The sequence below is a fragment of the Mauremys reevesii genome, linkage group 3, assembly GCF_016161935.1.
Source record: "Mauremys reevesii isolate NIE-2019 linkage group 3, ASM1616193v1, whole genome shotgun sequence".
Lineage (NCBI taxonomy): Eukaryota > Metazoa > Chordata > Testudines > Geoemydidae > Mauremys > Mauremys reevesii.
This window is the reverse complement of record NC_052625.1, coordinates 1,565,876-1,589,987: the sequence shown is the minus strand read 5'-3', so window position 1 is coordinate 1,589,987 and position 24,112 is coordinate 1,565,876. Positions and strand designations below refer to the sequence as shown.

The following is a 24,112-nucleotide window of genomic DNA, read 5'->3' as shown; positions in this document are numbered from 1 at the left end:
GGGATGACACCAAGGCAGCCCACCATGGTAGCATTTAGTTTCAGAAAGGGGAACTACACAAAAATGAGGAAGTTACTTAAACAGAAATTAAAAGGTACAGCACCAAAAGTAAAAGCTCTGCAAACTGCATGGAAACTTTTTAAAGACACCATAAGAGAAGCTCAATTTAAATGTATACCCCAAATTAAAAAACATAGTAAGAGGCCCCAAAAAAGTGTCCCCATGGTTAAACAACAAAGTAAAAGAAGCTGTTAGAGGCAAAAAGGCATCCTTTAAAAATTGGAAGTTAAATCCTATTGAAGAAAATAGAAAGGAGCATAAACTCTGGCAAATGAAGTGTAAAATATAATTAGGAAGGCCAAAAAAAATTTGAAGAACAGCTAGACAAAGACTCAAAAAGTAACAGCAAACAAAAATTTAAGTATGTCAGAAGCAGAAAGCCTGCTAAACAACCAGTGGGGCCACTGGACAATCAAGATGCTAAAAGAGCACTCAAGGATAATAAGGCCATTGCAGAGAAACTAAATGAATTCTTTGCATCAGTCTTCATGGCTGAGGATGTGAGGGAGATACCCAAACCTAAATCATTCTTTTTAAGTCATTTTTCTCATGGATCAGTAACTGGTTAAAAGATAGGAAACAAAGGATAGGAATAAATGGTCAGTTTTCAGAATGGAGAGAGGTAAATAAACAGTGGTGTCCTCCAGGAGTCTGTACTGGGACCGGTCCTATTCAACATATTCATAGATGATCTGGGAAAAGGGGTAAACGGTGACGTTGCAAAATTTGCAGATGATACAAAACTACTTAAGATAGTTAAGTCCAAAACAAACTGTGAAGAGATAAAAAGGGATCTCACAAAACTGGGTGACTGGGCAAGAAAATGACAGATGAAATTCAATGTTGATAAATGCAAAGCAATACTCATTGGAAAATATAATTCCAACTATACATATAAAATGCTGGGATCTAAATTAGCTGTGACTACTCAAGAAAGAGATCTTGGAGTCATTGTGGATAATTCTCTGAAAACATCCACCCAATGTGCAGCAGCAGTCAAAAACGCTAACAGAATGTTGGGAATCATTAGGAAAGAGACAGATAACAAGACAGAAAACATATTGCCTCTATATAAATCAATGGTACGCCCACATCTTGAATAATGCGTGCAGATCTGGTCGCCTCATCTCAAAAGAGATATATTGGAATTGGAACATGTACAGAAAAGGGCAACAAAAATTACTGGGATATGGTACAGCTTCTGTATGAGGAGAGATTAATAAGACTGGGACTTTTCAGCTTGGAAAAGAGACGACTAAAGGCGGATATGATAGAGGTCTATAAAATCATGCCTGGTGTGGAGAAAGTAAATAAGGAAGTGTTATTTACTCCTCATAACTAGGGATCACCAAATGAAATTAATATGCAGTAGGTTTAAAACAAACAAAAGGAAGTATTTCTTCACACAATGCAGTCAATCTGTGGAACTCTTTGCCAGAAGATGTTGTGAAGGCCAAAACTATAACAGGGTTCAAAAAAGAACTAGATAAGTTAATGGAGGATAGGTCTATCAATGGCTATTAGCTAGCATGGGCAGGGATGCAAAACCATGCTCTGAAATGTCCCTAGCCTCTGTTTGCCAGAAGCAAATGAAATGGGAAGGATCACTTGATGATTACCTGTTCTGTTCATTCCCTCTGAAGCATGTGGCATTGGCCACTGTCGAAAAAACAGGATACTGGGCTGGATGGACCACTGGTCTGATCCAGTATGGTCATTCTTTTGTTATGTTCTTATGAGTTAGCCAAATTGTCTTACATAATGGTTCACCCCTCCCTTCCTGGAGCAAGTCAGAAACAAACAGATTAATGGAAAATCTACTGCACAGTTTGGGATTGTGAGATGCTATCTGCATCAGGCAAAAATGAGGTAATGCTTCTTAGTTCTTCCTCATATTAAAGAGATAGCAATTCACCATTCCCCAAAACTCTGCAGTGGCCTCCTTTTTTATTATTCAGTATGACTACCTTTTATAGATACACAAAAGTTTATTCTGTTTTCACTGGCATGCTCCTCAGCTTCAAGCTGCTTCCAGTCACAAGTCTGTAGGCTGAAAAGTGCCCTCTCACAGTCTCCACTTCTTGGCACAATACGGTAAGTGAATTGTTGTCTCTTTGTTCCTAATGGGAAAAGCAGCCAGGCACTCCTCACAAAGCCTCCAACTGCATGGTCAATGGCTCTCCTTCTGAGCAGCACGGGAACAGAGCAGTGCATCTCAGAAGGCAAAGCCTAAGGGGGTGGCTAAGACAGCCTAAAGCTATGTTTGTGCCCTCCAAATTCTGGGCCTGCACTCAACTTGTGGGGCTGCTCTAACTTACAGAAGCTTCCCAGAGCCCTTTACAAGCTGCTTTTCTGGCCAGCACACAGAGCTGCACAGCAATACCTATGCTGTCCTATGGCACCCAAGGAACATCTCCACTCTGGGAGAATACCTGGCACAAGGCAGGGGGAGGGCTCCCTGGGTTCTGGCATCAGAATGTCATAAAGGAATGGAACATGGCCCAGAATCAAGGCCAATGTGTCTAGCAAAAAATCAGTCAAGGTTTCCTTAACATATCGTCCTTGTGCTACAGTTGCTCACTAATCATATCAGAGAGATGATAATGCACCTGCACAACTGATCGTTTAGTAATTCCATGGCCCAAACTAATCTTCTTCTTCAGCAATTTTATAGATGCTATAACTGCCTCATTTGATTACTGTTGAACAGCACTATAATTCTGCATTGCCATAAAATGTATTCAGTTCCAAGTCCTGTTTTTTCTACTGACCAGCTCACACACTTGAACCAGCCCTCTTTTAAAGCAACACTAACAAATCCTGAAGTTAAGAAAGACTATAGGAACCTACAGGTGTTCAAATAAATTCAAGGAATCCCAATCATCCATACCTTGTAAAGAATATTCTGTAGACGCAAAGGTCAGATTCCAGCACACACCATGTGCCCGACACACTACTCAAGTGAACAAGCAAACTTAAAGCTGCCTTGAGTGGGTTGCTGAGGATTGCCCAAAGGTGGGGGAATCCTTAGCTGTCATAGAGACAGTGTAGCCCTCACCCCTCCCTGCATGTAGGGTCATGCCAGCCATGAGAAGGGGTGTGGCTGAAGTTTACTGTGCTCCACCAATTCCCAGCTGATGTAACTGCCCCTAGGGTCACTACAACCTGGTATGTTTTTTAGAGCACCTTTGAAGCTACTCTAAACTACACTGGGACAGGGTTGGTGTACACAGGGAGCAGCAAATAGTTCTTTTGAGATTCCCCACTTCAGATGCACCCAACTGGGTGTGCCTTGAGTGCAGCTGACACTTCAGCCCACGGCTACATTTTGAATACACAGCTCAATATTGTTTTGCTTACTTAGACACATTTGCTACTGTTCTGAAAAATTACATGTAAAATTCAAGGTTTGCCATCAGTGAAGAAGATTGCTTTTCTTCCCTGTCATCAATATCCACAGTACAACTGTGCTGGAAAAACTGGAAAATAAAAGCTCTCTGTAACAGTGGGTTACCATCATTCGTCCGATGCTAAAATGGGGAAAGTGAGGCACAGCGAGGCTAAGGGAATAAAACCAATTTTCCCAGCTCCCAGCCTGATGCGGCTGATGTCATCACAGTTTCACATGACAGAAGTGGATAATCTGACAGAATCTCCTCATTTTAATTGACTGAAAGCCTCCACTTCTAGTACTATTCATGTTAGAAGGGGTACTTGGAGTGCCCAAGTTTTGCATTCTTCCCGCAAGAATTCTTCCCAGCTTTTTCTAAAGGGCAAAAAGGAAAATTGACAGATTTGAAAATAAGCTGGATAAAGGAGAAACGCTGAGCCTTTCAGTCCTGAAAGTGTCCACTCAAACTATGGGCAGTTCTAGCTAAAAATGTAACAGAAATTTAGAACCAGATTCTCATCTGGTGTAAATTGGCAGAGTTCCTTTGACAGCAATGAGGCTATGCTTGTTTATACCAGCAAGGAGCTTGTCCTTAATATTCATGTTAAAATATGCTCATTCGTGGGTATGTGAAAGCAGGGAACCTCGCCCATCCCCATGCAAGAGAGAAAATAATTGCCTGCCAGGACCCAGAGTGCAAAGGAAAAGGGGCATACAGTTCTGTCCAGAGCTCTGACATGCCCCAGGCAGGGCCTCATCTCTGGACAGGGGCATGGCTCCACTTCCCGTGCAACAGAATGATTGATGGAAACATATGCCACACCTGTTAAATGTAGGATAATACATCCAGGTAACGGTGCTCCTGCAGTGTGCCCATTCCCATCCCCAACACTGCTCTGCCTCTAGAGGAGGCAGAAGATTTAATATAGATATAATAATATTTCAGTGCAACAGTTCTTTCACTAGCCAGTAAAACTGCCATATTGGTAGGTAAGACCCATTTTACAGCTATCTGAGAGAATGTGCCATACCTGTATGTGATTTTCACTTCAGTGCCAGGCTCATCTTTCTCCCAGATCAAAGCCACTCTGTCTGGAGATTGATGGACATGTTGGTCTAAACAGTTTACTATATGAAAAGAAATATTTAAGAAAGCATTTTATTTGTTTTGTATTAAAGTCAAAGATGTTTGCAATTTGGCTAACTTAGCTCCCTGGTCAGACATGCACGGAAATGAATATGAGGTGAAATATCAGAAGTTAGCTAAATAGACATGCGATCATCTACATCAGGGGTCCCCAACCTTTGTAGGTCCAGGGACCGGTTTCGTTTGCCGGACCCTCCGCAGGCGTGCCTGCGGGAGGTCCAGCTGAGCCGCGGGACGAGCGCTCCCTCCGCAGTCGTGCCTGCGGGAGGTCCGCTGCTCCCGGGGTTCAGCTGGAGCTTCCGCAGGCACGCCTGCGGGAGGTCCACCGGCTTCAGTGGAGCTTCCGCAGGCGTGCCTGTGGAAGCTCCAGCTGAGCCCCGGGAGCAGTGGACCTCCCGCAGGCACGACTGCGGAGGGAGCGCTCGTCCCGCGGCTCAGCTGGACCTCCCGCAGGCATGCCTGCGGAAGCTCCACTGGGTCGGTTCGCGGCCCGGTTTCTAAGAGGCCGCGGACCGGTACCGGGCCGCGGACCGGGGGTTGGGGACCCCTGATCTACATTATTTGGAAAGTTTTTATTTGAGCTATTCACAGTGATGCACTGGATGTCATACCTCAACTTGATCAGTAAACGGCCTTATAGAAGGGCACCCACATGAAAATCCTTGAGCCAGATCCTTGGCTGGTTTAGATCAGTGTAGCTGCACTGATTTCAAAGGGGCTGTGCCAACATAAACCTGCTGAGGTTCTGGCCTGCGGTGTATGCAAACAGAAGAACCACTGATGCCACTATTGTCCTTTTTGCCCCAGAGAGGAGTGTTTTTATTGGACAGCATCTTCATGCTCTAACTGGCCAAGAGACTCCACTTCTGGTATAAGGTTCCTGTTTACACTGAATGTGAAAGGAAAGTCCCTGTTTCATGGTGATGTGGTTCTTTAGCCAACCTTACTACTGATTTTCTATTAATTTTACCATATGGCTCACAAGGACTTACAATTCTCAGCGGCAGGGCTGTTAGGTGTACCTTAAAAACCATCGGCACTTTTGGCGTATCTAAAAATTATGCAGTGGTTATTCAACTCCACTGCTTGGGGTGTTTCACATGACATAGCCCTTTAATACACCCAGCCTGCCTTTGAAAAACAATCCAAATGTTTGTATGCCCTCTAGTTCAGCAACATAGGCTCAAAGAGTTGGATACTTTTCATATTTTCTGCTGCTATGCCCCAGCCACACTCATAGAGAGCTGATTTTGTTTGTATAAAGACCAATGCTTAAAATTACTTTCCAAACTTTTATAAATAGTATCTGATCAGTTGTACGGCAGTGGGAACTGGCTGGGTCCCTTCACCAGGGCCGGTGCAAGGATGTTTCACGCCCTAGGCAAAACTTCCACCTTGTGCCCTCCCCCCCGTGCCCCCGCCCTGAAGCGTGCCCCCCCCGCAGCAGCTCCCCCCTCCGCCCTGAGGTGCCCCCCTTGCGGCAGCTCCCCACCCCCCACCCTCCGCCCTGAGGCACCCCCCGCCCTAGCTCACCCCTGCTCCGCGCACGAGCACCCCGAGCACGCCGTGGCTGCTTCACTTCTCCCGCCTCCCAGGCTTGTGGCGCCAATCAGCTTAGGCGCCGGAAGCCGGGGAGGCGGGAGAAGTGAAGCAGCTCACCCCTGCCCCGCCTCCTCCCCGAGCACGCCATCGCTGCTTCACTTCTCCCACCTCCCAGGCTTGCGGCGCCTAAGCTGATTGGTGCCGCAAGCCTGGGAGGCGGGACAAGTGAAGCAGCTCACCCCTGCCCCGCCTCCTCCCCAAGCACGCCGTGGCTGCTTCACTTCTCCCACCTCCCAGGCTTGTGGCGCCAATCAGCTTAGGCGCCGCAAGCCTGGGAAGCGGGAGAAATGAAGAGGCCATGGTGTGCTCGGGGAGGAGGCGGGGCAGGGGTGAGCTGGGGCGGGGAGTTCCCCTGCGTGTCGCCCCCCCCCTTACTTGCTGCAGGCGGCCCTCCCCGCGCTCCCCTGCCCCAGCGCCCTCTGCCTAAATGCCGGCGGTGACCGGGGCAGCCGAAGATCTGGCCGCCATGGTCGCTGCCGAAGAAAATAGCGCCCCCCAAATGCCAGCGCTCTAGGCGACTGCCTAGGTCACCTAAATGGTTGCACCAACCCTGCCCTTCACTGTGCATTTCCTGACTTTTCAACATCTGAGAGTTTTTTAGATGGGTACAATTTTTTGTAGAGAAAGTATAATATTTGGAGGGGGGACTAAATTATTTCCATAGGAATATATGTAGATCAGTTCCCATTACGAAGTCTGAGAGTACAACGTTATTTCTATTTTGTGTACTTTCATTACTTATTACTTCGTCATTTTAAATCTCTAGCCATATAGCAGGAAAAATGGGTTAGGTTTTTCCAAGACATTAAAGGACACCCTGTAATGAAGTAGTTGCTATGCATATTAACCACTATATGATGCGTTAGATATTAACAAGAAATCTAAACTAAAAGTTAATGATAATTACATGGTTTTAAGTGCATTTAATTTACTCCAACAGGTCATTATTAAAAGCAACCATACATAAATAAACAGTTTTTTGAAAACAGTAACTTTTCAAAACAATTGATGCAGAATACCCAGTAATGTTAATATCTATGGGGTAAACAAATGGTTTTCTAATGTTACAACTCCAATGTAAATTAAGCATTCTGGTGTCCCCATTTGTTTGTGGGAGGGTGAAGGATGTTTTTTTGCTTTTGTTTTAAAGAGATGAGCTGCAGTTCCTGGGCCTGATTCTGCTCTCCCATCAGGTTTATGTTCCGATGTTGTTCTGTATTTGCACTGCTGTAACAGAATCGGCCCCTATACATTTTACATACAGTAAGTGCAATTCCCAGTAAAGTCAGGAAATTTGTCCCACTGTATCTAAATTTCAAGAAAACACATCCCTTCCAACTCAGAAGTATCCAGCGGGAGACTTGGTTGTAAAAATGCATTAACACAAAAGTTAAACAAAGTAACATACGTCATCATAATACTGCACACTGTCCGAGGTGGTCAGTACTAAGGCTATAAGAAGTGCAAGCTGTGATTTTGGAAATCACAACTTTTAACACTCACCGCAACTTTCAGCATTTGGCAAAACTTTTTATAATTGTCACAAATTTGAGTGGCACTGCAACCCCGTGTGCCAGGTTGCAATACCATGTACTCGCAGGGTCACAATGCCACTCAAATTTAGCAAAGGGCAGCCAAGCCCACTTGCTGCCCCATCTCCATGTATTGCCACCTGCAGTCATCTCTGCTGGTGCTGGCCTCACACTTTGTCCAGGTACAGTTCTGAGCAGCAGCAGCTCCTGCGTGACCTCAAGAACTTTGTGTTCCACTTCTCTGTGCCTCAGTTTCCCATCTGAAAGATGGGGATGATAGTACTTCCCTCCCTCAAAGGCAGGTTGTGAGCATACATACATTAAACGATTGTGAGGTGCTTTGAGATCTACTGAAGAAAAGCATTATATAAGAGCTAGGTATGATTATTATTATTTGCACACAGTTAAGCCTGCTGTGAAAAAGCACTCTGAGTCTAAACTTGGCTCAGAGATCATTCACCATTTATTCAAATACAGAGAATTCTTTTTATAAACTCTTCTAGAAGTAAGCCAAAAATCTGCAAGCATGCAGAGGGGGAGGGGACGGGACCAGGAAGTGGAGGGACAGGGACCTGTGGGAATCGGTGCCCCCAAATCTATGCATTGTGCTCGGGTACTTTGCAGCACCCCTTCACGTGCAGCTATGGAGCACGGCAGCACCAGAAGGTCAAGCTGACATTGACTCACTGCCCCAGCAACATTTTGACTCACAGATGGGGGTAATGGAGCACTCAGTGGGAGTTACTGCTGCCTCAGGGTATATCATCTACACTGCAGCTAGACACCAGCAGGTGGCCTGTGCCGGCTGACTCAGGCTCCAGGGGCTCAGGCTGAGGGGCTGTTGAACTGTAATGTAGATTTCCTAGCTTGGGCTGGAGCCCAGGCTCTAAGTCACTGCAGGGTGGGAGAGTCCCAGACCTTGGACTGCAGCCAGAGCTTGGAAGTCTTCACTGAGCCTGAGGGATTTTCATTGCAGCATTGACATACCTTCAGACTCCAACTGACCAAAGCATGCTCTTAAGTGCTTTGCTGAATAGGAATGGACTGCTGAATTGGGGTCTACTAGCATTTTCCTGTTATTTCACCACACTCAGGGGCGGCTCTAGACACCTGCGCGCCAAGCAGGCGCGTGGGGCGGCCCTTTCCCGGGGGGGGCGGCATTTGGCTCCGGTGGACCTGCCGCAGGCACGACTGCGGGAGCTCAACCGGAGCCGCGGGACCACGGCACCCGCCGCAGTCATACCTGCGGCAGGTCCGCTCGTCCCGGGCTCCGGTGGACCTGCCGCAGGCATGCCGGCGGGAGCTCAACCGGAGCCGCGGGAAGAGGGGACCCGCCGCGGCACCGGGGAAGGGCGGCGCAGCGCACCGCGCTGCTTGGGGCAGCCTACTTTCTAGAGCCGCCCCTGACCACACTGATTCTAGTATATAGCCCAATGGACCACCCTGCACAAACTTCTTCATTCTTTACTACAGGGAGAGGAAGAGAAAAAATGCTAACAACAAACAGGCAACGAAATCCCCTGATATCCTTGGTTTGCTTCCAGCCTGGGCACTGTGACAGCAACATCCTGTTTCTTTAAAAAAAAAAAAAAAATAGCCTAAGAGCCAATCCTTGCAAAATAACAGGGTAAGGAAGGGTGAACTTGGAGCCATTTTTAAAAAACACTTAACTCTAGGGTTTTTCTTAGATTACTATTATTATCGCTTGTATTTGCTTTTAACACAGAAAACCAGATTGTTCAGAAAAGCAATACCTGCAGAATCTTGAATGGTTTGCATCCATGATTTTCTAATTTTTTTGGTGTATAAAAATCTTTTCACATTTTATATATCCGAGGGCATTTGAATGGCATCTTTTGTAAAAATCTGTGGAATAAAGCTATATGTCAAGGTCTTAAAGACCACCCTTCTCTAAGGCCAGCATTGCTTTGGAAACACGTCAGACTGTTCTATAACAGAAACTGTGAATGGTTCCCTCCAAATAACTACTGTTATTTCTAAGTCATCGGCCTATCACCTGACAGTTGGAACCACACCATAGTACGTCTGAGAATAAATAAAAAGCCTAAAGAGTAGAGTGAATGAACATGCTGTGTGACCTTGCAGCAAAACATACAGAGCTTGAAGTACAGACATCTGAAGCAGGCCTGCACAACATACGGCCTGCGGAGCCTCACTGTGCGGCCCGCGGGGGGATTCTGAATCCCTCACACACGGCGCTCTGCGGGCAGCCCAGAGCCCTTTGAATCCCAGCCGTGGCCGAGAGTCAGAGGGCTTTGGGCTGCCTGCAGCCGCGGGGAACCCAGATTCCTTTAAATCCCAGCCACGGCCGGGAATCAAAGGGCTCTGAGCTGCCCGCAGCCGCGGGGAGCCCAGAGCCCTTTAAATCCCAGCCGCAGCTGGGAGTCAGAGGGCTCTGGGCTGCCCGCAGCCGCAGGGAGCCCAGAGCCCTTTAAATCCCAGCCGCAGCCAGGAATCAAAGGGCTCTGCACTGCCCGCAGCGGAGGGCAGCCCAGAGCCCTTTGAATCCCAGCCCAAGGCCGCTGATTGCCCCCTCCACGACCCCTGCCCTAACTGCCCCTCAGGACCCCCACCCCCTATCTAACACAGCTGGTCCTTGTGTCCTGATATCCCTCTCCCAGGACTCCACCCCCTATCTAAATGCCGCTGCTCCTTGTCCCCCGATTGCCCCCTCCCGAGACCCCTGCCCCTAACTGCCCCTTGGAACCCCAGCCCTATCTAAGCCTCCCTTCTCCTTGTCCCCAACTGCCCCCTCCTGAGATCCCCCCCAACTTCCCCTCAAGACCTCACCCCCACCTGTCCCCGATGAACCCCTGAGACTCCCATGCCTATCCCACTGCTGCCTGTCCCCTGACTGCCCCCCGGAACCTCCACCCCATCCAACCCCCCCTGCTCCCTGTCCCTTGACTGCCCCCTGGAGCCCCTTACCCCTTCTCCAACCCCCAGCCCCCTTACTGTGCCACTCAGACCAGCGTGTCTGGCTCCATGCAGCTCCAGACACATTGCTGCCATGCTCCCCCATGGAGCCCACAGCCCCCCCACCCAGCACCTGCCTTCCAGATTTGAACACTTCAAAATTCAGGAGTGCTCAAGCTCAGTTTGGACAGCTGTTACTTCATTTCTCCCAAATCAAATATACTGATCCACTGTAACTTGCTGTAGAAAAAGTAGGATAAAATTGGCAAGAAATGCTTATTAGGACTGGAACTGCTATTTTCAACAGCCATTGCCTTTTTGTTTGTTTGAAAGGAAGACAGTGATATTGCATTGGCAAATTCCCCACAGAAAGAAAGAGTGGAACAAAAGAATAATAAAGGCACCTCAACTTTTCCTCATTTATGGAGGACAGTCTTATAATATGCATCCAGATATCCTCCAATCACACAAGCTGAAAATTGTTCCACTTTATTGCAGCTCTGTAACCATATGGGAACCAATCCTGTCTGTGTTTTGTGCACATCCAAAATTCCTGCTGAATGACCCACCCTGGGAGCGAGTTACCAGTGACCCAGGGCTGGGGCGGCAGGAGGTATGTGGGGGGCACTGGTGGGGGAGAGCCCAGGGCTGGGGCAGCAGCGGGGTGGGGGGAGGGCACTGGTGGGGAGGAAAGGGGGAAGCCCAGCGCTGGGGCGGCAGGGGGTGTGGGTGGGGGCAGAGCCCAGGACTGGCAGCAGGGGGAGCCCAGGGCTGGGATGGGGGGCAGCCAATTTTTTTTTTGCTTGGGGCAGCAAAAAACCTAGAGCCGGCCCTGCCGGGTTCCCCCAGCCGCCGGAGTCCCGGGCCCTTTAATTTGCCCCTGAGGGCTCCCAGCCACTTCTTCAGCTGGGAGCCCCTGGTTGATTTAAAATCAAAACCTCCCCACCCCCAACCTTCCTTTTTGGCCCACAGCTGTTTTGGTGGGGTGGCGCTGGGGAAGGAGGGTTTGTTTCTGCAGGGCTGGGTGTTTCTGCGGGGCCGGGAGGTTTCAGCCCTCAGCTGTTTTCTTTGGAGGAACGTGGCCCTCGCTGCTTTACGAGTTGTGCAGGCCTGATCTAAAGAAATCATCACTTTCCTATGGCTAGATTGTGAAACTCTTACTCCATGAGTGGTGCCACTGAAGTCAACGGGACTACTTGTGGAGTAAGGGCTACTGGTCATGCATAAGAGGGTCTATAGTTATTAAAATGTCAGGGTCTGCAGGACGATGCCAGGATAGCATTCTTCTCCCTTACATGGGCAGGTTTTTGCTTTCCACTCACTGGTACTCAGAACAGTCATGACAAAGTATTTTCTTTTAAAAATGTTAAAGATGGGTGAAGAGACCAGCAATCAGCATGTCATTTGAAACAGAAAACAGAGTGATGATTCCTACATTCTTTATCACTTTTTCATTTTCCTCAATAATTTAACAATATTTTACATGAGTAATAGGATGCCCTAATGCGGATACTGCAGAGCCCTTTACATCACCAATGTGCAGCCATCTATGAACTAGCGTAAAGCATGCTGCACAACAATGGTCAAAAGAGCAACTATGGTCAAGAATATCATGGCAAACTGTACAATTACGATAAGCAATATAGTATCCCTTAATGTCACTGTACCTGTAAAATGTACAGTGAATCTGTATGCACCCACCCAACAACCTCTCTCTAATAACTATCTGAAAAGGACTCCAGTATCTTTTTAAGAACAGTTTTCCTTAATTAGAAAATAACATATATAACATCTGAGGTTTTATTTCTAAAGGTGTGTGACCAGGTAGTAAAACATTACCTCAATAATGCCTATGCAAGAGAGGACAGAGGTAAAGTCACTGAGGCGGCCTTAATTTCGCCACTTCTTGATTCTGAGTATTAACCTTCATAGTCTTATAGTGTTTTCTTAACTGAATTCCATAGTCTTTAGAGGAATAAAGATTAAAAAAAACATTCCAAGATGTGCAACTATTTGCTCAGCAGCATTATAATGCTCTGTTCAATAAGTGCAAGCATGATCCCTGCACATCTATGTTAAGGACCACTGTAAGTGGCCCTTCGGAGACCCTGCACAGAAGGCTGTGACAGGTCAAACCATGGCAGTGCTAAAAGTGAAGAAAAGAAATCTGTTTTTTCATGGTTCAAATGACCCGGTTCTACATACTGTTGGTATAGAGTGGCTGCAAAGGAACTTGCTGACATAAATAAAAAGTCTGTGATAATACTTTTAAATGAAAATGGACAAATATTTTCATCTGTAAGTCTCAAAAGCAATTTGCATAGATGTAATCTTATATTACACATGGGGCTACTGGAGCAAAGATTTTTACAAGTTCACAAACCAAATTAGTGTCAGATTAAGGACCTGAAACAGGTATTTTGGCTATAGACATCAAGGGCTATCCCCATACCACACAAATTTTCTGTCTCCAATTTTTTAAATTTGTCAAATATGCCTAATAATGAGTACTTTTTCACGAAAACCCCCAATGCATTTTGCAAAGCTAAACACAAATTAGAAGCCCCGGTTGGCAGATGGATTGACCAAGGCACCAAAAAAATTAAGTGATTTACCCAAGTTCACATGTACATTTTATGAAGTGAAACTTACTTTATTCACTGTGCACTTTAAGAGAGACATGCATTAACTATGCAGCTAACTTTGACGCCCACACATGTGCTACAGAGCCAGCCTGCACTATGAAAACTGGTCCAATGTGCCAAAAATAAAACAAAAGATGGCGTCTGCAGCAGCAGTAAGAAAAGTGCCACCTACTTAATGACCATTACCTATTCCTGCAGCATCTGTTTTCTGTGCAGGTCTCTCATCCAAATACTAGCAACTTCACACCTGCTTAGCTCAAATTACACCCCAGGTGAGAGAACATCCCAAATAGCAAGGCTATTATAAACTATATCATTTCTGAGACATATAAAAGTAGATTAAAAACAGACACTTGAAGCATCCCAGCCTGTCTCCCTCCTCACTAAGAGCAGGGGAAGTTTCCAGCATATGTTTATGTGGCATGGGCTGGGCTTGGTGAGACAACGCCTCCTTCTTCACGAATCAGCACACCAGCATGAGCCCATCCCACATGCTGCTTGTGAATGGAGAAGTTGAGGAAACAGAAGAAGCAGACACAGGCAAAATAATTAAAAGCAAGCACCAATAGAGAGGGTTGGTGGGAGACGTTTCAATAGGCCGGAGGTCATGCCGACTGGGAGTTAGAAAAAGGATATGTGGGTACAGGGAAGCTAGAAGACTGGAGGGTATAGGACTTGGGTGGATGGCCAGGAGGTTATAGGGACTTGGGAAAGATAGAGGTTTAAGGGTTTGGATTTCAAGGGATAATAGAGAGGGACCAGAGATTGAAAATGCCTGGAGATGATATGGGGGATTGATGCAGGGTTGAAATGGTGGGAGACTGATGAGACAAAGTGGATGTGGAACTGGGGGGACTGGTACGATGGGAGTGTAGGGAAGAGCGGAGTGATGGGAGTTAGGAATTATATAGTGGATTATATGGAGTTGGGAGGGTTGGGGACAGCAATGATGGGATTGGGAGATAACATTGATGTGCAGGTGATGGAGGGATTATGAAGGGTTATGACCAAGGATTATATGAGATAAGGGATGCAGGGGAGTTGGGATGTGCTATGGGGATTGACAAGGTTTTGGAGGTGAAAAGGGATTGGGGAGAAGATGACTGGGGATGATGGAGGACTAGGGGAGAGGGTAGGGGACACCCAGGGGAGATGATGGGGATATAGAATGCTGGGGCATTAGGAATGCAAAGGCGGTTGGAGATGCCCAGGAGTGGGGGGGGATGATGAGTAGGGGTGAAAGAGGAGGTGGATGGGGATGACTGGGGGAGTGAGGGTGCCCAGGGCAATTGCCCGTGAACAGGAAGCCTGGGGAAGGATGATAGGGAGCCTAGGAAGAGTCCCGGGGATGCCCTAGGGTCCAGCAGAAGGTTGGGGGAGGTCCTGGGAGTCCAGTAGGGAATGTCTGGGGGTGGATGAGGGTCTGAGGATGCTGGGAGTGGAGGTTGGCAGGGGACGGATGAGAGATTGGGGTTCTAGGGGTCCAGCTGGGGATGTGCGGTTGCAAGGTAGAAGGCTGGAGGTTGGCTGGGGATCCAGGAGTGGAGGTTTGAGGGTCTGGGGGTGAAGCCCAGAGATCCAGGGTGGAGGCTGGGGGTCCCCCTGGGAGAAGACAAGGGGTCCCAGGCTCCAGTTGTGGGTTTGGGGAGGCTGGGGGTGCCCGGGGGTCCAGCAGTCCGAAATGCAAATCTGGGGGGGGGCCTGGGGAAGTTGGGGTTCCCAGGGAGAAGGCTGGGGGGCCTGGGGTTCCCAGGCCGGGGGGACTCAGTGGTCCACGCTTGGGAGGAGGTTGGGAGGCCCAGGAGAAGATTTGGGGGCCTGAGGGCAGGCTGGGGGGCCCGAGTGGAGGTTGGGGGCCGGGGGAGGCTGGGGAAGGTGGGGGCCCAGGATCCCAAGGCTGGGGAGGTTGGGGGCCCGGGAGGAGGCTGGGAAGGTGGGGCCCGGGATCCCAAGGCTGGGGGCCGGAGGGAGGCTGGGGACCCGGGGGAGGCTGGGAAGGTGGGGGCCCGGGATCCCAAGGCTGGGAGGTTGGGGGCCTGGGAGAAGATTTGGGGGCCTGAGGGGAGGCTGGGGGCCCGAGGGGAGGTTGGGGCCCAGGAGAAGATTTGGGGGCCTGAGGGGAGGCTGGGGGCCCGAGGGGAGGTTGGGGGCCCGAGGGGAGGCTGGGAAGGTGGGGGCCCGGGATCCCGAGGGTGGGGAGGTTGAGGGGAGGCTGGGGGCCAGGGGAGGTTGGGGGCCCGGGCGGAGGCTGGGAAGGTGGGGCCCGGGATCCCGAGGCTGGGGAGGTTGGGGGCCCGGGGAGGCTGGGAAGGTGGGGCCCGGGATCCCAAGGCTGGGGAGGTTGGGGGAGGCTGGGGGCCCGAGAGGAGGTTGGGGACCCGGGGGAGGCTGGGGAAGGTGGGGCCCGGGATCCCGAGGCGGGGGAGGGTGGGGGGAGGCTGGGGGCCCAAGAGGAGGTTGGGGACCCGGGAGGCTGGGAAGGTGGGGGCCCGGGATCCCGAGGCTGGGGAGGTTGGGGGCCCGGGCGGAGGCTGGGGAAGGTGGGGCCCGGGATCCCGAGGCTGGGAGGTTGGGTGGAGGCTGGGGGCTGAGAGGAGGTTGGGGGCCCGGGGAGGCTGGGAAGGTGGGGCCCGGGATCCCGAGGCTGGGGAGGTTGGGGGAGGCTGGGGGCCCGAGAGGAGGTTGGGGGCCCGGGGGAGGCTGGGGAGGTTGGGGGAGGCTGGGGGCCCAGGGGAGGTTGGGGGCCCGGGATCCCGAGGCTGGGAGGTTGGGGGAGGCTGGGGCGAGAGGAGGTTGGGGCCCGGGGGAAGGCTGGGGAAGGGGGGGCCCGGGATCCCGAGGCTGGGGAGGTTGGGGGAAGGCTGGGGGCCCAGGGGAGGTTGGGGGCCCGGGGGAGGTTGGGGCCCGGGCTCCCAAGGCTGGGAGGTTGGGGCCCGGGCGGAGGCTGGGGAAGGTGGGGGCCGGGATCCCGAGGCTGGGGAGGTTGGGGAGGCTGGGGGCCTGAGAGGAGGTTGGGGGCCCGGGGAGGCTGGGGAAGGTGGGGCCTGGGATCCCGAGGTTGGGGGAAGGCTGGGGGCCTGAGAGGAGGTGGGGGCCCGGGGGAGGCTGGGGAAGGTGGGGCCGGGATCCCGAGGCGGGGGCGGTTGGGGGGCCCGGGCGGAGGCTGGGAGGGTGGGGCCCAGGATCCCGAGGCTGGGGAGGTTGGGGGCCCGGGATCCCGAGGCTGGGGAGGTTGGGGGCCCGGGATCCCGAGGCTGGGGAGGTTGGGGGGAGGCTGGGGGGCCCGGGGGGAGGTTGGGGGCCCGGGATCCCGAGGCTGGGGAGGTTGGGGGGCCCGGGGCCCGCCCCCGCTTACCGCACCCGTTGAGGCGGCCGCCCAGGAACCAGCGGACGCGGTCCGGGCCGAGCTGGCTGTCGCAGGCCGTGTGGTAGGGGCTGTCCCAGCGCAGCGCCTCGCGGCCCAGCGCCCCCCAGAAGGCGGCGGGCTCCCGGGCCGCCCGCTCCCGCAGCTCCTGGTAGCCCGCGGCCAGCAGGGCGGCGCCAGCCCGCTCCCGGGGCCCGCCGGGGCTGCCGCTGGCCGGGCGCGCCGGGGGCTGCCTCAGGGGGGCGCCGCTCGGGCCCCAGGGGCTTCCCCGGCGGAGGGCGCGCAGCGCCCGGCCCCAGGCTGCGGCCGCTGCCATGGTCCTGTCAGCCCGCCCGCCCGCCGAGCGCCGCTGGGCTGGGCCCGCTCCGGGTCCGGGGCGGGGAGCCTCGCCCGGCACCGCCCCCAGCCCCCGCCCCGCGCGGGCCCAACGGCGCCGCCTGCTGCCAGCGCCGCCCGCGTGGCACCCCCGAGCCCGGCCCGGCCCGACCCCCTATACACCCCCTAAACCCATATACACCCTGTGTGCTCCATCGTACACACCCTAAACCTCTGTACGCCCTCTGCACTTCCCCCATACACCCCCAAGCCCTATGTGCACCATACACTCCCCCATACCCTCCCTATACACCCCCTAAACCCTCTCTTCCCTGATACACTCCAGATATACTGCCTAAACCCCTATGGGTCTCATACACTCTTCCATATGCCTTCTAATCCTCCATACACCTCCCATGCCCTCCCAGATACACCCAATACATTCCCCCATAACCCTGTAAACCCCACACTCTCCCTTAGGATCCCCTAAATCCCTATCCAGCCCATAAACTCCACCATATATCACCTAAACCTCTACACCCTGTACTTCCCCGAAATCCCCATACTATACCCTATACAGCCCCTAAACCCCTGTACACCCTCTAAACTCTCACACACTCCCCTATACCTTTGCTAAGCCCCCAAACACTCCCCCATCACTTTCACAGCGCTCCCGGTATACTCTCCGTAGCCCCTATATACCCCCCCTTACACGCCTCATTATCCCCATACAGTCTCTTGAACCCCTGTGCACTCCCTCATCCTCCTTACAGCCTTCCCAATCGTCTCCCACCCAATCCCCTATACACTCCACATCTTCCTCGTAGCCCCTCCTATACCCTGCACATCACCCTCCCCAACTCCCACACACTTCTTCCTCACCTGACCCTATCCCTAATACCCCATGTAAACATCCCTCCTGTAAGCCGCCAAACATTTGACATTGCCCAAGGTGCAACTTATTCTCTGGGCAACCGTTTCTTTTCCAGCGATGGTTTAGAGGATTATTTTTTTAAGCTGACTTTTTTTCCCTAACATCCAAGGGGAGGTTGAAAAGACAGAGTCCAACCAGACAGGTAGTAGATTCTGCACTAAATTGCGCCAGTGTTCATTTCTTCTGTCAGTGAGGTTACACTGTTAAATTACCAGTGTGAGAAGAGAATCAGGCCCAAGAAGTCATTTCATACGTAGAGAAGACATTACACTGTGGCAGATTAGCACAGGCAATATTTACACTGCAGGATCATTAGTGTGACAGTATACCACAGGCAGTAGTTTTGACACATCTCTTGCATCTGTCCCCTCCTTTTTCTTATCTGCATAGCTCTGATGCACCCTTACCATGGTATCTGGTCACATTTCAGACATGTAGACAAACGAAAGGAAGGTATTTGTGGAGGAAAGCTCTGTAGCTGACAAAATTCTCAGATCACTTCTGTCTAAGACATGTATCTGACGAAGTGGGTATTCACCCACGAAAGCTTATGCTCCCATACATCTGTTAGTCTATAAGGTGCCACAGGACTCTTTGTTGTTTTTTAAGAAACATAGTTACTGTTTGTCCTCACTGAAGAGCATCTTGGTTAACATAAAGAATGGATAACTACAGCTTTGATATCTAGAGCTGTACAAAACATCTTTATTTGCTTGTGTGGTCTATATCCATGCCCACTCGCCTGCCCCTCAACAAACACACATACAGAAATGGCTACATTACTGGTTTCTGATTTCTCAACAGCACCACTCACAAATAAAAATGAGCTGTTTATAGGGGCAGTTTACCTCTAATGTCATAATCCCGCCACTCAACACTGACCGGTTCACGGGGCAGGGTGCCAAAGGGGAATGCACCATACATTTTGGAAGCAATGACTCATGAGTAACAGTTTGTTTTAAGCACACATTTGGCCTGACAGGGCTGTACAATCTGCAAGGTTCATGTGCATCAATAAGCAATGCAAAAGCATTGGAGTGATACTCAAATTCTGTTCACTCTTAGAACATTTACTGTTAAAAGAGGCTAATTTATCTTCTCAGAGTAACAGGCTCTAGTCCTCACCTCCTGGATTCAAGTCAAGACTTTCTCGGGTAGTAGTAACAGCAAATATAATTGTATTTAATTTTTCCCATTCTAGAACAAACAAATAAATTTTAGTTTGATGATTAACCTGGCTTTTCTCAGAGACCTGCAAAGTAGCTACAACATCAACACCTTTGAATTCCTGACACAGCAGGAATCTTCACCTGTATGACAGGACTGATGACTGATGTTTATATATATAACAAAGTCTGTTTCTGCAGTGCTAATGTAATTCTCTATACCCTCCTGAGCACTAGAATATTAATATTTCTTTTCGGTTAGTTACTAAGTTATTCCCTTTCACAGCAGCCTAAGGGGTCTTTCCACCTGTGTGGTGTTACAGAAAAGCTATGTGCTATCTATATGTATTTGTGTATGTAGATAGTTAATAGAATGAGTGCCACCTACTGGCATATAAGAATATGTGTCGTTCATAAATTAAGAGGTTCAGTTAGGATTGGTCAGAACTTTCCCATCAAAATTATTTTCAATGAAAAATTGGGTTTCCAACTAAGCAATATTTTCTGTGAAAAGTGTCTGCTTTCCCTGGAAAAATTCTATTTTTGTAGGAAAAAAACCCCAAACATCTGAAAACTGAAATATTTTGGCTGAGAACCAAATATGTTGATTTGGCTATGCTGTCAAATACCTCATGGGAGTTGTAGTTCAGTTGCCTCATGTCCCATTCTGCTTTATGAGCTGGGTTTCCTGTCCAAAGTATATTTCCCATGATGCACCATGGGCAGGGACTTCCATGATGTACCACCTCCCTTCTTCGAGAGCAATGACCTTGGTGCATCAAGGGAGCTATAGGAAATCTAGCCTATAGCAGAGACTTGAATCACAGGATACCCAAACTACAACTCCCATGAGACACTGTGACAGCATTTCCTAGTCAAAATATTTTGGTTTTAATCTGAAATATTTTGGTATTTGAAGTTTCAACAAAAAAAAATTTCCATGGAAAAAGACTCCACTTTCAGACCAACTCTAGGTTCAATAAAATTGTTTTCCTTATGCAATGGTCATGGTTTCCTGCTTGAGCAGGTGGTTTGTTTCATCATTTATCTTCAAATTCAGAGCTTTGGAGATCCAGAGTTCAGTGAAGGAAGCTGGGTCAGATGCTTTGATATCCTTCTGTACAATAATTTTAATCTTTTCATGTAGCTCTGGTTTCCTATATTTTCCAAGACAAACTGAGTTTTGTTTTCCTTTATCCAGAAAGACTTGAGACTTTTATTCCAGTCAGATCTTGTGCTTGCTACTTTACCTCTGCACCCAGGGCCAAAGCTAACCTGTCTGATTTACTCCATTTTTCATTAGCAGTTCATATATTTTCATAAAGTCAAGGCCACATGGGATTATTATGGTCATCTAGTCTGACCTCCCTTTTAACACAGGTTAGAGAACTTGGTTCCTGATTTAAGCCCATAACTTCTGGTTGAGCTACAGCATATCATTTAGAAAGCATCCAGTCATGATTTAAAGACCTGAAGTGATGGGGGATCCTCCAGATCTCTAGGCAATTTGTTCCAGTGGTTAATCCTTCATACACCTAACACACACCTCACACAATGGGGTTATCCGGGTCCCCATTGTAAATAAACGGTGCCTTATTTTCCGTCTGAATTTGTCTCGCTTCAGCTTCCAGCCATTGGATCTTTTTATGTCTTTGTCTGCTAAATTTAACAGCTCTCTAGTGTCAGAAATCTTCACCCCACGTAGGTAGTTATAGATGATAATTCAGTCATCTCTTAAATAGACTGAGCTTCTTCAGCCTTTCACTGTAAGGCAGGTTTTCCAGACTTGGAATCAGTCTTATAGCTTTTTTTCTGAATCCTTTTCAATTGTTAACCTCCTTTTTAAAGTGTGGCCATCAGAACTGGACACAGTATTCTAGTAATGGTCTCACCAAGGCAATATACAGGGATAATAATACCTCCCTACTTCTACTCTGTATCCCCTACCTATGCATCACATCCAAGGATTGCATTGGATGTCTTAGCCCCAACATTGTATTTTGAGATCATGTTTAGCTGGTTTTTACCATGACCCCTAAGTCAGCGGTTCCCAAACTGTGGGTTGTGACCCCAAACTGTGGGTTGTGCCATCAGCCGATGGGTCACGACAATTCCTAGTCTGCAGAGGATGCCATTTTTCTCCACACGGCGTGACCTCACAGAGGTGCTGGAACAATGTGTATAGTGGGGGTGCTGAGAGCCATTGAACCAAACTGTAAACCCTGCGTATGATGGAAACCACTTCAAGCCAAGGGATGCAGCAGCACCCCCAGCATCCCTAGTTCCAGCCCCTATGTGACCTTGCATGTATGGTGCATCTGAGGTCACAATGCATAGAGGAAGTGGCGCAGGGGAAGGGGAGCAAGTGGGCCAGCTGAACATAGGCTGGCACATGCTGCTTCACACCTGCTACAAGATACCTTTGAGGAGCTGGGCCTTTGTGAAAAGTAATAGGAAAAGGGGTGTGGGAGGGGTATAAAACAGAAACACATGCAAAGTGGGATAAAGTTGCACTACAGTGTCTGTAATTGTGCTGTGGTATCCCAAGGGGAGCTGTGTGAAACAGCTGCATTGAAACCACAACCACAACCCTGCTTTTATGTTTTGGTGCACACAGGCTTACAGAAAGGTTCATAGAAAGATCCCCCTCTGGCCAGGTTGTGCTGCCCTTCCTCACGCTGCATGTTGCCTAGCTCCAGGCACAGTCCCACTGAAGTCAGTGGGAGTCTTTATGGAGCAAGGATCTATTCGGGGTGAGTAGGGCTGTCTGGATCTGGCCCAGCAAGTGTTGGGAAGCTTGCAATTAATCTGGGCCCAGTTTAGTGCAAATGTGGTGTGATGGGGCTTATGCCCCATCCTGGCTCGAGAAGAGTTAAAGAGAGCGGGAGAGGCCAGTTAACCCACCTCGTTGCACCTGGAGGGTGGGTCAGGCCCAATTAAGGATGAGAGCCGGATGGGGAGGAGCCAGGTGGTGCTGTAAAGACAGGACATCTGGAGCAGAAAGGGGCTTTACTGAGGGGGACAGGAGCTCTGCAGTGCCTCTCTGGGCAGAACTGACTACAGCTGGGAACCCCACTAGCAGAAGGCTTGCCTGGAGACTTCTAGGCCAGGGGAAAGAACCTAGCCTGACTCACCTCTCACTGTCCCCAGTGTCAATCAGGAATTAGTGCATTGAACTCAATGGGACTTATCAGCATGAGTGAGGTGAACCCATCATGCTCTCAGACTTGGTTTGCGGCCCATCCTCCCTAGCAGCCAACCTGGCCCCTATTCACTGTGCCCAGCACATGTCGCCATCAGCTCCAATGACAAGTGGAGGTAAAACATATACCTGCAAATGACTACGCCCATTTCTCCCCCAGAGCAAGGGGCTAAGCGGGAAGGTAACTGTAGGGCCCAGCATCTGTTCTGTGCTTCTCCTGGGAGATCACAGCTAGGCACTGCCGAGGCTCATGGTAAAGCTGCAGTCTTGTCTGGGAGTTTGTCTCCTGGAGCTGGAATGTTCTTGCTGGCTTCTTTGACCACTGGCAGCCTTTGTTCTGACATCAGGCAGGTCCCTTCTGTGGCTCGGCAGGAACAAGAGGGAACAAATAGTCCTATGAATCAGCTGTCTTTGTCTGCTTTGTTCACACTCCTTCCTGCTTCCCCACTAGGGGACTTTTCTTTGGAAGAAAATAAGTTCTCAAGTGCTGTCCCAGACCTTTTCCACGTAGCCCTTCAGAATGCACAGCCAGCTGGAGCCGCGCTTTAGAACAAATGGGCCAGATCCTCTGCCGGCCTAAATCGCCATAGCCCTGTTGAAGCCAATGAAGCTACATCACTTTTCCTGGCCCAGGAGAATTCACTCATTGGTTCCTGGAAGCCTTGCCCCAGAGTTACCTCTGGAGTCCAACATGGCTCCAAAGTATTACGGTGAGGAAAACAATCCCACTCGAGAGGCTTCAGTTCTTTGCTTCATCTTATTTTCTGTTCAGTTTTATATAACTTCCCTTATGTTCATTTCCTTTTCTCCTGCACGTGGTGCTCCTCTTCTGCAAATTAGCTTTAATGATAACATCACTTCTCTAGAGCGGTAAGGTTACATCTTCAAAGCACTTCTCAGACAGGAAGTCACAGCATGCATAGGAGGCACCAGAAACTTTCCTTGAGCCGAGTTAGCTCACCCTGACTGTTAAAGGGCTGTTGTGCTCCATTGCGTCACTCTCTGGGTATGTCTACACTGCCATCAGAAGCCTCGGGTCAGCTGACTGGGGCTCCCAGGGCTTGGAGAGCAGGGCTATATAATTGCAGTGTAGGGGGTTGGGTTCAGGCTGGATCCCGGACTCAGGGACCCTCCCCCTCGTGGGGTCTCAGTGCCCAGGCTCCAGCCTGAGCCTGGACCTCTACACTGCAATTTTATAGCCCCGCAAGCCCGGGTCAGCTGCCCCGAGCCAGCTGCGGCCGTGCTGCAGGTCTTTTCTCGCAGTGTAGACGTACCTTCTGAGGCTCAGATTGGCACCCCGCTCCCTAGCCTGGCTTTGGCTCTTCGTAGATTACTGGGCCGGCAGTTTTAGCAGCCTGGCTCTAGCACGTCTCTTCTGCCTGCAGCAGGAAGAGCTCCCTCCTGCTGGTCCTGCCATCTCCAATCTCTTTACTGCTGAGGATCTGGTGCTGAACATAAAGAAGCGGGGTGGATAAGCTCCCAAAGGAGCCCTTTCCAATCTTCCAGGCACAGAACAATGGTGGCCACAAAGTTCTCTCTTAGGCTAGGGGGATAAAGTAGAGAAAAAGGGGGAGCTTCGACCGTGACCTGGAGGATTCCCCCTGGGGGTTCTGTTCTGCCTTTTGTGTTTTTGTAGAAGGGGGGATGGGGTGGGGATAGACACCAGCCAACTCAGCAGCATAGACTCTGCGCCCTGTTAAATCCCCTTTGTGCTGGTCCCATCCTTGCACACCCTCCTTCTCAGCCCATCCTTGCAGAGGGAGGCGTGCCATGGATGGGTACGGGGCCTGGCCAGCCTGGCCTGTGAGCTGGCAATC

General features: G+C 50.0%; 1 protein-coding gene across 3 annotated transcripts in view; it reads right to left on the bottom strand.

Moving 5' to 3' along the window:
- The window catches only part of ACSS1 (acyl-CoA synthetase short chain family member 1), a 72,156-nt gene extending 55,147 nt beyond the window's left edge, over nt 1–17,009 (bottom strand). For all 3 annotated transcript variants that reach the window (XM_039529725.1, XM_039529726.1, XM_039529727.1), the window contains exons 1-2: nt 16,670–17,009; nt 4,483–4,579 (exon numbers count right to left, since the gene is read on the bottom strand). In XM_039529725.1, coding sequence (XP_039385659.1) covers nt 4,483–4,579; nt 16,670–16,994 — 422 coding nt within the window. In that variant the 5' untranslated portion in view covers nt 16,995–17,009. The remainder of the gene's footprint in view (nt 1–4,482; nt 4,580–16,669) is intronic.
- Nucleotides 17,010–24,112: the final 7,103 nt, after the last annotated feature.